Below are 17,061 nucleotides of genomic sequence, written 5' to 3' on the forward strand. Positions count from 1 at the left end.
GAGGGAAAGTAAAGTAGGAACTCTTCATCACTAAATAACTCCTGAGTGTGTTGAACATCACAGACTGAGGAGATCCACCAGTGAAGAGGATCAGAGGAGGTTCATGTTGGTTCTGGATGAACGGGGTGACCGGTGTTTTTCAGAGGCGATGCCGCTCTGTGATTGGTTAAGGACAGATGAACACGTCTGTCCCCCGTTTGAACCTGAAAACTCATCTCTTCTACAGAAACACTTCAAAACTTTATTGTCCCTGGAGGGAAATTCGGTTTGCAGGAAAACACAAGACAATAAAACACAAAATGAAAAACAGAAAAAACACAATAAAATTAATTTAGCCGTAGAGACCGACACACTCAGCCAATCAGCCTTTTAGCCTGAAGCTGATTCTACTCTCTGGATAAGAGACTCACAGAAATGACTAGAACGTAAGACGCAAACACACACACACACACACACACACACACACACACACTGGGTGATACAAGGCCACATGCTGCCTCTTGTGTGTTGGTGTTCGTTGGAAAAGTTTTTATTTCTGGTCGTTTTCTTGTGATCGAGTCAGAGAATTCAGTAACACTTTCTATGAAGCCCGTGTCTATAATACATTATAATCATACTTATAACACATTATAATGCCATCATAATGCATTATAAGTATAGTTATAATCATGCATAGACAGTTATAATGTTTTATAACATTACTCATAATGTGTTATAAAGCTTTTTCATTTAAGTGGTAATGAAAAAGCTTTATAACAGATTGTAAGTAATGTGTTTATAATGTTATAAAACATTATAACTGTCTATGCATGATTATAACTATACTTATAATGCATTATGATGGCATTATAATGTGTTATAAGTATGATTATAATGTATTATAGACACAGGCTTCATAGAAAGTGTTACTGAGAATTTCACTGCTGCGTTGTCTATGTTTTGTTCAACCGTGATTTTTTTTAGATCCTGATGCTCTAAAATCACACTGCTGCCTTCAGGCCGCTCAGATCATTTAACTTCAGCTTTTCCTATAATGTGATCTTGACTGTATCTTTGCTCAGGTTCCTCTGATGTAAGTTGTTCATCTGCAGCTTATACTGTATATATATAAACTGTTTATCATGAAGCTGCTTTCCTGACCACAAACTGTTAAAATATCATCAAATTCTAAAAAGATCTCAAACTGATAAGGAATCATTGTACTTGGATGAAAGAGAAGCTTCCAGTGTAAAGATCTGAGATGAGACTCTGGATCTGATCTGGAGCCTCAGCAGCAAAAGAAAACATGAAGAAGTGAATTGATGAAATAGATAAAAAAAAAACATGAAGAAGTGAACTGATGAAATGGATAAAAAACATGAAGAAGTGAATTGATGAAATAGATTAAAAAAAACATGAAGTGAACTGATGAAATGGATAAAAAAAAAAACAGGAAGAAGTGAATTGATGAAATAGATAAAAAAAAAAAACATGAAGAAGTGAATTGATGAAATAGATTAAAAAAACATGAAGAAGTGAACTGATGAAATAGATAAAAAAAAACATGAAGAAGTGAACTGATGAAATGGATAAAAAAAACAGGAAGAAGTGAAGAAGCGAGTCATCTCAAAATCACTCTTTAAAATGTCATTAAATTACATTAACATTGTTATTTTCCCCTTTTTCTATTGATTGTAAAGTTTCCATGGTCACGTAGGTGTTCAGTGGAACCTGTTTAAAACTACATGAGCATCACTTCCCTTCATTCCAGACTCAGCAGTGTGTGTGTGTGTGTGTGTGGTTCTGGTATTATTTTGATTTCATTTCATAATATTCGGTGTGTGTTTTCTGCCCTCCTGTCCTGTCGGCAGCGTCCTTCAGCTCCTGTGTTTCTGCTGCAGTCGGCACTCTGAAGGACGAGACGCTTCTGACGCATTTATTTCACTTTGCGACTTGACATTTGCCAATAACTCCTGATCCAGCTCCTGAGGCTCTGCCCTTAAATCTGATGCTGCGTCACATGGTGAGAGCTGTACGTGTTTTATTATATACCTCATATATTACACCTCACATCCTTATACAATCAGGCACTGAAAATAATGGACAAAAAGCCTGTCCAGTGGCATCACTGCCACATACTAACTAAGTCAGAACAAGTCAAGAGTCCAGTATCAATTTAATATCTTAAAGAAAACTAAATATCTAGGACTTTTCAATGCAATATGGTTTTAATAGGATAAAAACTTGGTAAGAGCATCATGAGTTTGATTTCTATAATCAGTTTCAACTTCAATAAATTCAATCATTCCATACAAATTCAGAAAACAGAATTTAAATTCAGTCGTCTGCTGGAACAAATCTCATCACTTTCAATCTAAGTCATTTACACAAACACAAGATCTCAAGTCACCAGAACCCAAGTCAAAGTCAAGTCCCAAGTCACCACAACCCAAGTCAAAGTCAAGTCCCAAGTCACCACAACCCAAGTCAAAGTCAAGGGTCAAGTCACCACAACCCAAGTCAAAGTCAAGTCCCAAGTCACCAGAACCCAAGTCAAAGTCAAGGGTCAAGCCACCAGAACCCAAGTCAAAGTAAAGCCCAAGTCACCAGAACCCAAGTCAAAGTCAAGTCCCAAGTCACCACAACCCAAGTCAAAGTCAAGGGTCAAGTCACCAGAACCCAAGTCAAGGGTCAAGTCACCAGAACCCAAGTCAAAGTCAAGGGTCAAGTCACCAGAACCCAAGTCAAAGTCAAGTCCCAAGTCACCAGAACCCAAGTCAAAGTCAAAGTCAAGTCACCACAACACAAGTCAAAGTCAAGGGTCAAGTCACTAGAACCCAAGTCAAAGTCAAGGGTCAAGTCACCAGAACCCAAGTCAAAGTCAAGGGTTAAGTCACCAGAACCCAAGTCAAAGTCAAGGGTCAAGTCACCAGAACCCAAGTCAAAGTCAAGGGTTAAGTCACCAGAACCCAAGTCAAAGTCAAGGGTCAAGTCACCAGAACCCAAGTCAAAGTAAAGCCCAAGTCACCAGAACCCAAGTCAAAGTCAAGTCCCAAGTCACCACAACCCAAGTCAAAGTCAAGGGTCAAGTCACCAGAACCCAAGTCAAAGTCAAGGGTCAAGTCACCAGAACCCAAGTCAAAGTCAAGTCCCAAGTCACCACAACCCAAGTCAAAGTCAAGGGTCAAGTCACCAGAACCCAAGTCAAAGTCAAGGGTCAAGTCACCAGGACCCAAGTCAAAGTCAAGTCCCAAGCCACCAGAAGTCAAGTCAAGCCCCAAGTCTTCTCTTCATGCAGCAAGTCAAGTCTCAAGCAGTTAAAAGTGCGACTTGAGTCCAGGTCATGTGACTCGAGTCCCCACCTCTGGTTCACACATGCGGTCGAAACAGAACTTTACCACAAACGTTCCGAGCGCTGATTTACCGGCATGTCCACACCGGCTGTGAGGACTTTAACGTTTTTCTTGTCTTATATTTTCTTGTCTTGTAATTCTCAGTTGTGTTGTGTTTAATACCGCTCACATGCTTTATTCTTATTTAGATTCTATTTCTCTTTTCTGGATGCCGTTTCCCTGCAGGATCAATAAAGTTTCATCTAATATCTGATCTAATGTTTTTTTTATTGAAGAGGTCAAGTAGAGAGAGAGAGAGAGAGAGAGAGAGAGAGAGAGAGAGAGAGAGAGAGAGAGAGAGAGAGAGAGAGAACCTGAGACAGAAGAACTGACCTAAATATTTTCCATTTTTTCCTTTGTGTGTGATTGAATAATTGCAACTTTCTATTGTTCAATTATCTTTGTTGTTATTATTGCTACTTTATCTTGATTATCACTGTTTTGCTTTGGCAACAGATACTGTTGTATTTAATGCCAATAAAGCTCATTTCAATTGAATTGAATTGAGTGAAAACATCACACCACTGAGCCACCAGGGGACACACACACACACACACACACACACACACACACACACACACACACACACACACACACACACACACACACCGGTGACCTTCACTGTGTTCATTTAAGGCAGCAGCAGGTCCATTCATGGTGTTGACTCCAGCAGCTGATGCTCCTCTCTCTCCTCTCTCTCTCTCCCCCTCTCTCTCTCTCTCTCTAGTCTTTCTCATACAAAATCTCCCGCTCTCTCTGCCCCCCCCCACTCTCTCTGTGTGTGTCTCTCTCTCTCTCCCTCCCTCTCTCTCCCTCTCTCTCCTTCTCCCTCCCAGGCAGAGTTAAGCCCACAGCTGCAACACACTTCTATGTTACTATTTCTGTCAAACTGAGCTTTAATGCACATTACACACACACACACACACACACAATAATACAGGGACGGACGTGCACTCTGACACGCCCACACACACAAACAAACACACACACACACACACACACACACACACCCCATTAGCGACAGCTCCACGGAGGCATGTGGCTTCTCTCTCCCTCTCTCTCTCCCTCCCTCTCTCTCTCTCTCTCCCACCCTCTCTCTCTCTCCCACCCTCTCTCTCTCTCCCTCGCCCGCCCTCACACGGTGCTGTGTGTGTGTGTGTGTGTGTGTGTGTGTGTGTGTGTGTGTGTGTGTGTGTGTGTGCGCTGAGCGGACTGAGGCTGAGGCAGTGCGGACGAGCAGAGCAGCAGAGCAGCAGAGAGCAGCGATGTCGAGCGGGTGAAGAGGAGGAGGAAGAGGAAGAGGAGATCGACCGGAGAACAGACCAGGGTGCGTTTGATCCGGACTGAGACTCAAATCCAGATTCTGTTTTTCGGGTTTTAAAGACGAATCAACGTCCTGTTTTCTAGTTTCTGATTCCAGCTTCTCTCTTCTGGTTTTACAGTCAAATCCAGCTTCTGTTTTCTAGGTTTAAAGATGAATCCAGCTTCTGTCTTCAGGTTTTTAAGAAGAATCCAGCTTCTGTCATCAGGGTTTAAAGTCAAATCCAGATTCTTCTCCTCTGGTTTTAAGTCGAATCTGGTTTCTGGTTTTCTAATTTTAATTCTGGTTTCTGTTTTCTAATTTTAATTTTGATTCCAGCTTCTGTCTTCTGGCTTTAAAGACAAATCCAGTTTCTGGTTTTAAGGGTTAGGGTGTTCAGGTTTTAGAAGAAGATAAATCCAGATTCTAGTTTCTAGTTTAAAGATGAATCCGGCTTCTGTCTTCTGGTTTTAAACACAAATCCAGTTTGTGTTTTTAAAGATGAATCCAGTTTCTCTCTTCTGGTTTTAAAGACAAATTCATTTTCTGGTTTTGCAGAGGAATGCAGCTTCTGTTTTCACGTTTTAAAGTTGAATCCAGATTCTTCTCCTCTGGTTTTGAGGTTTTTAAGTCTGATCTGGTTTCTGTCTCCTGGTTTTTAAAGTCTGAACGCTGCTGAAGGAGAAGAAGAAGAACAGAGTTTCTCTCTTTCTCTGTTTGGAGGCTGAAGCAGCAGAGCAGATGGTGAGTGCCACACACCGTGGCTGTGTGTGTGTGTGTGTGTGTGTGTGTGTGTGTGTGTGTGTGTGTGTGTGTGTGTGTGAGTGTGAGAGAGAGAGACATAGTGTGTATCTGTGTGTGTGTGTGTGTGAGAAAGAGAGAGAGACAGAGTGTGTATCTGTGTGTGCCTTTTGAGTGCATGTGTGTGTAAGAGCATGTGGGAGTGAGCTTGTGTGTGTTTGGGCGTGCAAGACAGTGTGTGCCTCCACCTGTGTGTGTGTGTGTGTGTGTGTGTGTGTGTGTGTGTGTGTGTGTGTGTGTGTGTGTGTGTGTGTGTGTGTGGGAGCTCAGTCCCTCTCCCCGACTCTTCTTCTGTTGTTCTGCACAGTGTTGATGCTGCAGTGTTCCTGCTCAGCCTGCGGCCCGGCGCTCAGCTGATCGCTGCTGTGGAGGAAGTGCAGCCTCAGGGGAGAGCGTGTCCTCGGCCGGGGGGGGCGAGGAGGGGTGAGGCGAGGAGAGGAGGGGCGGGACGGCGGGCGGCGAGGTGGCGGGGCGCAGCACAGCACCCCGAAACACAAACCATGTACTGCGGATAGAGGAGCCGTCAGCCGAGAGCTTCAATGACAACATCCAAGCAGCAGAGAAACACTTGGGAATGATTCACCTTTTACATTCAGGTAATAATCCGCCATGTTTCCATATAAACAAATGTCCGTTTTGCTTCGATCTCGTATATTGGGGAGGTGGGGGTGGGGGGTGGGGGGGGATAGAGGTTAAAAAGCGAGTTTGGGGCCAGAGGGTTGCTGGTTCGTCCGGGAAAACGTGGGTGGAGAACAACGTGATCTCATAAAAAGTCGTGAAATGAGCTCAAACTCTGAAACACAGATTTACCTGCTGTGGACACGAATTATGTGAAAATCACATTCCTCCAACACAAACTGGATTCTGTGACTAAAACATGAACTGGACATTTCCAGCTGCAGGTCAGCTAACGGTTCAGTTTAGGAAACTAAAACAACTCGGTTAAGTTTAGGGAAAGGCTTTGGTCGGTTAAATGAGAAAAACTTTTGCTAAAAATTTCAAATTTGACTCGCAGTAGAAATTTCCTTCGTACAAGCTGGGAATTGAACTCCGGTCTCAGTTATTGAAGACAAACTCATGGTCCATCCTCCACCCGACCAAAACACCTGGCTGTCACTGAGCTGCTGCACTGTGACTCTACTTCCTGTTTATAGTCATGTCTCCTTCATGGAACCGTTTCATGCTGGGAAAACAGAGTCTTAACACTTCACATGCCACCAACACGTAATTTGTAAAGTTGTGTTCATTCCACATATTTGTGGAAGATCAGGTTGGTGGGGAAAGTGAAGGACTACTGTCACACTGCCTTTGAGCAAGGCACTGAACCCTCAGCTGCTGCAGTGAAGCTGCTCAGTTTCACACTGTGGTTGTACTGGTCAGCTCAGTGGGAATGTGTGGAACGGTAAATGTGAAGCAGGGTGTTACTACCTAGTTTGTGAAAGCTTTTCCTGCTGTGCTAAACAGCCGGTGTCAGGGGAAGGCTTTCTGTGTGCCAGCAGCAGCTTAGCACCAAGGATGGAGACAAAATGAAATGAAAGAAAAAAAGGTTTTAAGGATTAAAACATTAAAGCTGCTGAAGCAGTGCTGCTTAACTTAGCTAACTAGCCAGCAGGCTCATTAGAAAAGTACCTGATGCCAATGTTAACATGCTGTAACGTTCTCAGTAAAAGTGAATAGTGTGATAAGGTGGATTTGTTTCCAAATGTAGGTTACTGTGACACAGTAAACTGTCTTGTCTTTAGCCCTAGTCTCTACTCCAAAACATGAAGAGTTGGAGCTTGAGAAGAGTCAGCTCAGTTAACCTGAACAAACTGTTAGCTAGCTAACTAGCCAGCAAACACACTGATGTTAATGTTAGCATGCTAATGCTAGCTGCTACTAGACACGTTAGCTAGTGTGCTAATCAGATGTGTTAACAACAAGACAGTGATGGTTAGCTGACCAGATGCTATGGTTAGCTAGCTAACAAGCTGACATTATCTAAACACTAAATCAATCAGATGGATCAGTGATGAAATGATCAGTTCAGTCAGAAACAGACAGAAATGAACCGTCTGTTCAATTCTGTTGAGACGACAGAAACACTCAGCTGTTCACAGAGCTGAGGACCTCCAAGATGGCCGCCAGAGGGGGGTTAGGCTTCGTCAGCTGTAAGCCCTGTATTACCGACACTGATCTGCATGTGGTCCTGTTTAGCTAGCTGTTTAGCCTGTTTAGCAGTTTGGATGAAAACAGCAGAGTTATGATGGTGAAACGACAATAAAAGCAGTGGAGAAAGAGAGAGAGAGAGAGAGAGAGAGAGAGAGAGAGAGAGAGAGAGAGAGAGAGAGGGTTGTTCTGGTGCCATCTGGACTCATGAGCGGCTCGTCTGTCCCGCTCGGGGATTGAAGCCGCGGTCTTAATCTGTGACCCGGCGCCGCTGGGTGGGCGGGGCCTAATCTGCCTGATGGTGCACTTGACAAGCTGTTAGCCTCGTTTCCTCCGCTGTTTGCTGACACTCCCAAAAACAACATAATGATATGTCACCTTTTTTTTTTTGAGGCAGTGGGAAAAACCAAATGTATTATTTATTCCTTGTTTTCTGACTGAAGGAGAGTGTTGTTGCTGTTTGAATGGATCTGAATGGTCGGGTTTTTCAGATTAAAAGGTGATTTTAAAATCAAGACTCCTAGAGAGCAGGGCTGGACAATTAATCAAAATTTTATCGAAATCGCAATATGGCCTACTGCAACTTTCAAATCGCAGGAGGCGCAATATTTGTTAAAGGTGAAATGTGTCAAAATATCATTTTAAAGTAAATATTGTGGTGCTGCAGAGATGTCCTGGCCTACACATCATATTCTACAGACTTAAGAAAACATCTTTGTTTGGTACAGATCCCCGCAAAAATCACACCATAATCATTTTAATATGTTTTTCAATGAAAATGAGAATAATGATGTAAAAATTATCATTCCCTCTAATATCGCAAATCATATCGCAATTGCAATTTCAGTCAAAATAATCGCAATTAGATAATTTTTTCAAAATCGTTCAGCCCTACTAGACGGACTGCGAGAACTTGACGAACTCAAGCTGCAAATTCTTTAAATTCACTTCTTGCAAGAGCGTCACCTATAGGTCCTAACATATATATAGCTTATATTTTCAGAAAATACCCCATTTTCTGTCACATATGAGTCTGATACTCGCTACAGGTTGATGTATGCGATGGATATACGTCATAAAGATTTATCTTGGCATGAAAACAAAAACAAAAAGGTGGGTATAGACTCTGTTTTGCAGATCAAAACCGCCGGGTGAAGTTTGAACATGAACACACAGCGCAGCCTCCGAGGACCGAGTGTCTTTAAACATCACCAGTCAAAAGAAAGAGACGCCAAGTAGGGCAGAGAGGAGAGAGAGAAAGAGAGAGGGGGAGAGAGAGAGAGAGAGAGAGAGAGAGAGAGAGAGAGAGAAAGAGAGATGGTAAATAGGAGGAGTGTAGCCAGGAGCAACTTCAGTGAAGAGCTGGATAAACAGAGGATGACACACCGAGCCCTACGTTTGCTTTTGTGTTGCTCCTCGGCTAGGGGCTGCGTGTGTGTGTGTGTGTGTGTGTGCATGCTCATGCCTTGGTGTGTGTGTGTGTGTGTGTGTGTGGTGTGTGAGTGTCCGGTGCCGTGACGCAGGCTGCACTCATCTGAAAGCAAAAAGTAGAGATTAAGACGTGGCTCTCGGCTCTTCCTGCAGGATTTATTTATGGAGGAGAGAGATGGTTTCGGTCGCCGTGCGCCATGTGATGTAACACACATCTGCTGTTATGACAATACGGCGGTGAGAGGGGTCGGAGGTCAACTCTCCATAGGATCCTCGGGGCACCGATGGAGGACCGGCTCATCCTCTTACAGGCCGCTCTAAGCTGCAGTAGATCTAATGTGACTTCTGATCTGATTTACTGCTGAGGCTGCTGCAGCATCCAGGCACATCTGCAGCTTCCTCACCAAGTCTCAAAGAGTCTGCAAATAAATTATTATTATTTATATAATGCAGTATATATTATTACATTTAAATATAAGGCCGGCCTGCCCATTTATAGTTTCACAACTTTCATTAGCTGTGTTCAATCAGACAGGCTGGTTTTGACAGCTTCTTTTAAAATTTATTTTGGTTTTTAAATTGGCCTTAAACTCAATTCTAGGCAGCTTTTAAAATGTCTTAAGTTGAAGTTTATTTCTGCAGCTCTTCATCACTGCCTGTCTCAAAAGACTTTACAGAGAATGAGCCTAACTGGGTCTAACTGATCAACAATCAATCACAGAATGATATAGAACAAATTATTTTTCATTTCAGGGGTCTTTAAAGTGTCTTTGTGAAGTGTCTGTAACACTTTACAATAAGGGTCACTAAGTTAAGGGTTAGTTAATGCTTAATAAGCATTAACTAACCCTTAATTAACACATAGTTTATAAAGATGACTATTAAATAATGTATAAATTAATACCTTAGTTAACATGAACACCATTAGTAAATTACACATTAGTTAACTGTTAATTAAGGGTTAGTTAATGCTTATTAAGCATTAACTAACCCTTAACTTAGTGACCCTTATTGTAAAGTGTTACCGAAGTGTCTTCTTCAGATCTGATGTTAAATCACATCTCATATCTCCCTCCTCTCCTCGCATTGAAATTTCTCCTGTTTAGTAACGACAGTTTGGCCCTGAGGCCCGTCCAGCACCGAACACAGGATGTGACATCACACACGGCGGCGGTACAGAAGCTAGCTTCCCGTTGCGTGCTGACAGTGACTGGCGTCTTTGTGCCTCGTGAACAAAAGGAAGACCTTGAGGCTTCGTTCCTCCGCTCTGTGCAGCGGCTCCAGACAAAAGACGGAGTGACGCCACTTTTCTTTCTCTCTCTCCCTCCTGAAGCGCTGAAGACTCCGGAGACATCAGGAGAAGGAAAATGGATGAATTAAAATGAATGATTCATCCAAAAAAAAACCCACAAACTTTTATTGATTATCAATAGTGAAACAATGAGCCTCTGTATCTGCAGCAGAGGGATTATGAGTGGGCGTTAAACTAAAAGTCGGCATTGACTTTTCCTCCAGCGTTGGTTTTGCTGGATGGAAACATGAAGATTTATTTCTCTTCACAGAGCAGCTGCTCGTTTCTCTCAGAGCAGGAGAGGAAAATCACGCTCCGGCTCCTAATGCCAATATACTGCAGATCTGCTGAGACTAAGCTGTTGATGTGTTTCTTTAATCCGCACAATACGCCGCTCTCCGTTTAATCCGCCGCCGCTCAGAGTTGCACTCTTCATGGTGGCGGCGGCGGCGGTCCAGAGCTTAGAGTGGCGGCGGGCGCGGTGTGACGAGGAGGTCACGGGTTCGAATCCCTTGGACCGGCTGGGAGATGATGAGGAACACTCTGCCGCCTCAGCATCATAACGAGGTTAATTTGACAAGGCGTTCGTACCAAAGAGATACAAAGAATGTGGATTTCAACTCATGGAGTGAATCTGTGGAATGGTTTAGATGTAGAAATCAAACAAAGTACAAATATAAATCAGTTTAAGAAGATGTAAAGAAAATATATAATTTTTGAGATGTACAAAATAATATATATTAATATTATACTATATATGGATATATTGATGACGTGATTAATTAGAGAAAGGCGGTAGGACAAAATACATTTTTACTTCTCCCTACCTTCTATCTTTACCGTATGTTTTTGTTTTTTTTGTTTTTTTGCTTATTTGATGAATGTATGTTTCTTGTTTTGTTTCTTATTTATTTGTTGTTTGTTTATTTATTTATTTTACATAAACTACCGTTAAAGTGTGGCTTCCAGTGTGAAAGTGTGTAACTGTGTGAATGTGAAGGCGGGTGGAGCTGAATAAGAGCATCAACGCAATAAAGCTTCCCCGGAGAAATGAAGCTTAAAAAAGACGAGTCTTTATAATATCTCATGTAACGACTCCTCTCTCTCTCTCTCTCTCTCTCTCTCTCTCTCTCTCTCTCTCTCTCTCTCTCTCTCTCTCTCTCTCTCTCTCTCTCTCTCTCTCTCTCTCTCTCTCTCTCTCTCTCTCTCTCTCTCTCCCTCTCTCTCCCTCTCTCTCTCTCCCTCTCTCTCTCCCTCCATCTCTCTTGTTTTGCAGGACGCTCTGTGTAGCTGGACGGCGGTGTGACCCGGACAGAGACTGAGACAGATGCCAGCTTGAGGAGAGACAGACATGAGGAACCTGGACCGGTCTGGACGAACCCGCCTGGACAGTCTGGGTGAGTCCGGACACTTCAAAGACCCCATGAAATGAAAATTGAAAAAGAACTTTTCTTTTTCCTTTTTGCCGATGTTGGACTCAGTGTTCAGCGGTTCAAAAAATGCTGATTTCTCGAAATTTTATATCAAAAGTAACTAGGGCTGAACGATTTTGAAAAAATATCTAATTGCGATTATTTAGACTGATATTGCAATTGCGATATGATTTGCGATATTAGAGGGAATGATAATTTTTACATCATTATTCTCATTTTCATTGAAAAACGTATTAAAATGATTATGGTATGATTTTTGCGGGGATCTGTACCAAACAAAGATGTTTTCTTAAGTCTGTAGAATATGATGTGTAGGCCAGGACATCTCTGCAGCACCACAATATTTACTTTAAAATGATATTTTGACACATTTCGCCTTTAACAAATATTGCGCTTCTTGTGATTTGAAAATTGCAGTAGGCCATATTGCGATTTTGATAAAATTTCGATTAATTGTTCAGCCCTAAAATGAACAGAGCGTCTCTTTCCGGTAAACAGCACATTTCTGTTGATGACTCATCCTGCAGGAGGGGGCGGAGACAAACATTTCATCCAAAGAAATTTTCATCCAAAGAAATTTTCATCCAAAGAAATTTTGATAACTGTTGGAATTATTCCCATCCTCCACCCGCTATTTTTTCCCAGCATGCAGCTCAGTTCAGCTGCAACAGGGACGAAGGAGTGTTTCTGGCTGCTTCACCTAAAACTTCCTCCATATCTCATTAAAATTCACATAAGCCCCTCCCACTGACGCTTCCCGCCCAAACTTTCTGTTTCATTTGGAAATATATCAATACACGGAAGCAAATCACGCTCTCCATGCCACTTCACAGGTCTTTAATCCTTAATCCTCCTTAAACTGAAAGCAACTCTTCTCCTTTTTGCAGGAAAGGAGAGAAACTAGTATCAAGTATCAACAAAATTAAAGAAGAATATACAGATTCGGCTCAGAAGAGTTCGGATATTTCGCATAATTCATGAATTCAAATTGCCAACGTCCAAAATGGCAGCGTTACATTTTAGATAGTTAGCCGACCTTTGTCTCCTGAGTGATTTACAGTGAATGAATGAATGAACGAGCAGGTAGAGATTCAGAGTCTCGCTCGAGGACACTTTGATAAGACGGATTGAACCTGTGACATTTCAGAGACGGGTCGCTCTCTTTAACGGCCGTCACTGTCAGACTTGACATTAGGAAAAGATTGAGCTGCTCCTGAGCTCTGAGGCGTTATGCTGCCTGGTCCAAACATCAAGTACAGATGGAAACCGCTTCTGGAAGACTTTCAGACATGAAAAACTATTGCTGCTCACATTACGTCTCTGTGGTTGTGAAATAAAATCGATTCGACTGTGTTGGTCCATTCCACAGTCTGTGACTGCTTAAATCTACCAAGTGTCATAGTGTTGATTGTCAATTGGCATTATTGTACATCACTCTCAAACTACACAAAAGCAAGCTTACAGAGACTTAACTTATAATGATGCCATGAGAATATTACTTAAAACAGTGATTCTCAACCTTTTTCATATCAAGGACCCTTAATTTAGTCCACATTAGAGCCACTGACCCCCCCATTTGATGAGATTTTGTCTCTCGAACCAAAATCTGAGAATATTTTTTATTGTCAGATACAATTTTGTCCAGAACTCCATGACTATCTGTATTGTAGGTAGAGAGATAACGGAGAAACTATGATCAAAATAGTCTTTATTTTGTAACTTATTGTAAATGAAATAACGGTGAAGTTTAACAATTCATCAATTTGCTGGGGCCCCCCTGGAACCCCCTCAAGGACCCCTGGTGGTCCCCGGACCCCACGTTGAGAACCACTGACTCAAAAGACCTAGATGGTGTAGTGCAGGTGAAATGTTTGTGGCTGCAGGAGTCAATACTTTCCAAGCTGTTTTAAGAAATCTCATGTATAAATTTATCTGCCGGCTTAATGACTCTCACTGTAAATGAAATCATCTTGGTTTTATCAAACATAAGGTTTAGCTTTAATCCCAGCTGTGGAGACATTGGTACAGTTGTCTCTTTGTAAGACATTAATATATATTTTAAATCATGATCTTTTATTGAGCCTTTGTATGTAATTCATTGTATGTTATGTCCTGTTTTTTTTTATCTGGACCCTGAGTCTGAAATAAAGTTTGAATTGAACTGAATTGTTGAGATTTGTCAGTTTAAAGGATCCAGATTCAGTTAAAGTCTTATGTCTCTCTCTCATCTCTCTCTCCCAGTCTGTGCAGCTCTGTCTGGTCTGGTTCTGGTTGCACTGGGCCTGCTGGGGACGGTCCACGGCTGTCCCGGCGTCTGCAGCTGCTATGGCAACACCACCGACTGCTCCGCCGCCGGCCTCCTCTCTCTGACCCCCGTCCTGCCGCTGCTGGACCGGGACACCCTGACCCTCCGCCTGCCCCAGAACAACCTCTCCTCCCTGGGTCACGCGGAGCTCTCCAACCTCAGCAGCCTGGAGCTCCTGGATCTCTCCCAGAACCGCCTTTCCACCCTGCAGCCCGGCGCTTTCTCGGGGCTCGGCGGCCTGCGCTGGCTCAACCTCTCCGCCAACTTCCTCGGGGTCCGCCCGGCGACCTCCGACCCCGGCAACAGCACGGAGGCCGCCGCGCAGGGCCTGAACGGGAGCGTCGGGGCTCAGCGAGGCCTGAGCAAGGAGGTTTTCCAGGGATTGTGGCGGCTCAGAGGCCTGGACCTGTCCTCCAACGGCCTGCTGTGGCTGCCGAGGGGCCTGCTGGACGGGCTGCAGGGGCTGGCCTGGCTCTCGCTGGCCGGGAACGGGCTGCGGGCTCTGGACAGGGCCACCTTCGAGCCCCTGGGGGCGCTGCGGCACCTCCGCCTGGCCGGAAACCCCTGGGAGTGCGACTGCAAGCTGAGGGACTTCAAGCACTGGATGGAGTGGATGATTTACAGGGGTGAGCGGGGGGCTGTGAGCGGGGGGCTGTGAGCGGGGGGCTGTTAGCAGGTCTCTCCTCTCTGAAATACTCCACAGCGCTGTAAACACAAACCGGTTCGCTCCGGTTTAAGGACTTTGAAGTCTGAGCTTCAGAAAGAAAAGTCTAATCGGAGCAATTAATCTCCGTTCTGCAGGATGGATGTGTGCCGAGCAAAGAGTGAGACTGTAATGACCTCTGTCTCTCTCTCCATCCTCCTCTCTCTCTCTCTCTCTCTCTGCTCCCCCCTTTTTCTCCCTCCATCTCCCCTCTCTCTCCCCATCCCTTCCTCTACTGTCTTTTGTCTTTCTCTCTTTCTCTCTCTCTGCTCCCCCCTTTTTCTCCCTCCATCCCCCCTCTCTCCCCTTCCATTCCTCTACTCTCTTTTGTCTCTTTCTCTCTCTCTCTCCCTCTCTCTCTCTCTGCTCCCCCCTTTTTCTCCCTCCATCCCTCCTCTCTCCCCTTCCCTTCCTCTACTGTCTTTTGTCTCTTTCTCTCTCTCTCTGCTCCCCCCTTTTTCTCCCTCCATCCCCCCTCCCTTCCTCTACTCTCTTTTCTCTCTCTCTCTCCCCCCTTTTTCTCCCTCCATCCCCCCTCTCTCCCCTTCCCTTCCTCTACTCTCTTTTGTCTCTTTCTCTCTCTCTCTTTTCCCTCCCTCTCCCACATTGTCTCTCTCTCTCTCCCTGTCCCTCTCTATCATTCTCCCCCTCCCTCCCTCCCTCCCTCCCTCCCTCTCTCCTCCAGATGGGCAGGTGGATGCGGTGCAGTGCAGCCTCCCGGGGGATCTGAAGGGCCGGGACATCCGCAGCGTGCCGGCGGAGATGTTCAGCTACTGCCTGCAGAGTCAGCCGAAGGAGGGGGGGGGGTCGGGTTACGGCACGCGGCCCCCCTGCCCCCCCGGCCGGGTCAGCGGCGGCGAGGACTGCGTCCGCCAGCGCTACCGGCCCGTCAGCGTCCGCCGGGCGCACGGAACGCAGATCGTGGCGGGCGTGGTCTGCGGCACGGTGTGCGTCATGATGGTGGTGGCGGCCACCTACGGCTGCGTCTACGCCTCGCTGATGGCCCGCTACCAGAGGGAGATGAAGAGCCGAGGCCAGCCGCTCATGGCCGAGGCCGGCGGCGAGACCGACCCCGAGGACGGGCCCGCCTCCTCGCCGGAGGAGTCGCCGCCCAAAGAGGCCGGCGGCGGCGGCGTCGTGCACGGGTATCGAATCAGCAGCTTCTGACCCGCTGGGCGTAGACGCTTCCGGAAGGTTCGGGCTGTTTCCGCTCCTCCGCTCTCTCTCTGTTAGAGAGCGACCGGAGAGACAAACCTCTGCAGCTCTGTGCCGGGGCTGGAAGGATCCGGACTGATCGCACAGCTGATGGACCGGACTGAACTCTGCAGCACTTCCTGTAATGTATGGACGCTCTGTGAATTGTTATTCCCCGCTGTGCCTCAGCAGCTTCTCACTCCTCTGAAGCTGCAGTCTGGCACTTCTGCTCCTCGGCCGACTTTCCTTCATCTGTGTTTTGTTTTTACTTTAGAGATTTGAAACTACCTTTGTTCCAAGTTGTCTTTCTTTGTATTTGAGCCCGGTAAGCACAAGCTTTAACTGTAGAAAAGTCCAGATGACTGTGAATCTGTGTAATGTGACGTCTCTCCTGGGGCTGGGGCGATAATTCAATATTATCGTTTATCGTCTTTCAGTGGAATCATATCGTGATGATATGAAGATATTTTAATATCGTGACACACATTTCTGCTGTCTGAATTGATGATGACAAGCAAATTTTACTTAAAAACTCTGATAAAATGAGGTATGGTAGGAATATTATTTTAATATTTCTGTTTTGTTTGACACCTAACATCACGATTCGGTTCAATGAGATGAACATTAATTTGATTATTTAATGTGATTTTGCATACATGAACCATATCATGACATATGCTGATATCGAGATAAATCTGTATGATTATCGTGATATTGATTTCAACCATATCACCCAGCCCTAATCTCTCCTGGTGTGCTGCACAAATATTTGTTTTTATTGATCAGTTAATCATATTTTTTGTTCATTCCTAACATCCCCACTTGTAAGAGCACAGATAGATAGATAGAGAGAAATCAGAGAAATTAGTCTTTGTAAGACCTGATAGGTGAAGTCCTGTTGTTCCTGTGTGTTTGAATCTTTACCAAATAACACTATAACACTTTAAACCATGTGAGAGTCTTGTTGCTGACAGAGAGATGCTGCTTTAAACTGCATTTAATCCTCCAATAGACCTGTGCTGCCCCCTAGAGGGCGTCGCCACAGCAAGCTTTGAGCCAATCAGCTTCCAGTTAAGCACAGAAA

General features: G+C 44.5%; 2 protein-coding genes across 2 annotated transcripts in view; one reads left to right on the forward strand and one right to left on the reverse strand.

The window, feature by feature from the left end:
- The window catches only part of cacna2d4b (calcium channel, voltage-dependent, alpha 2/delta subunit 4b), a gene marked incomplete at its 5' end in the record, with an annotated part of 57,302 nt that overhangs the window by 22,977 nt on the left and 17,264 nt on the right, over positions 1-17,061 (reverse strand). The window lies entirely within an intron of this gene.
- LOC139664270 (leucine-rich repeat and transmembrane domain-containing protein 2-like) lies at positions 3,408-15,950 on the forward strand. The gene is made up of 7 exons (XM_071543044.1): positions 3,408-3,422; positions 5,353-5,415; positions 6,738-6,874; positions 10,764-10,843; positions 11,686-11,739; positions 14,017-14,706; positions 15,469-15,950. The coding sequence occupies exons 1-7, from the start codon at positions 3,408-3,410 to the stop codon at positions 15,948-15,950; spliced, it is 1,521 nt and encodes a 506-aa protein (XP_071399145.1).

Source organism: Centroberyx affinis, unplaced genomic scaffold, assembly GCF_046629955.1.
Source record: "Centroberyx affinis isolate AG114_WGS23_722 - 3 ecotype Tasmania unplaced genomic scaffold, CSIRO-AGI_Caff_v1 ptg004210l_1, whole genome shotgun sequence".
Taxonomy (NCBI): domain Eukaryota; kingdom Metazoa; phylum Chordata; class Actinopteri; order Beryciformes; family Berycidae; genus Centroberyx; species Centroberyx affinis.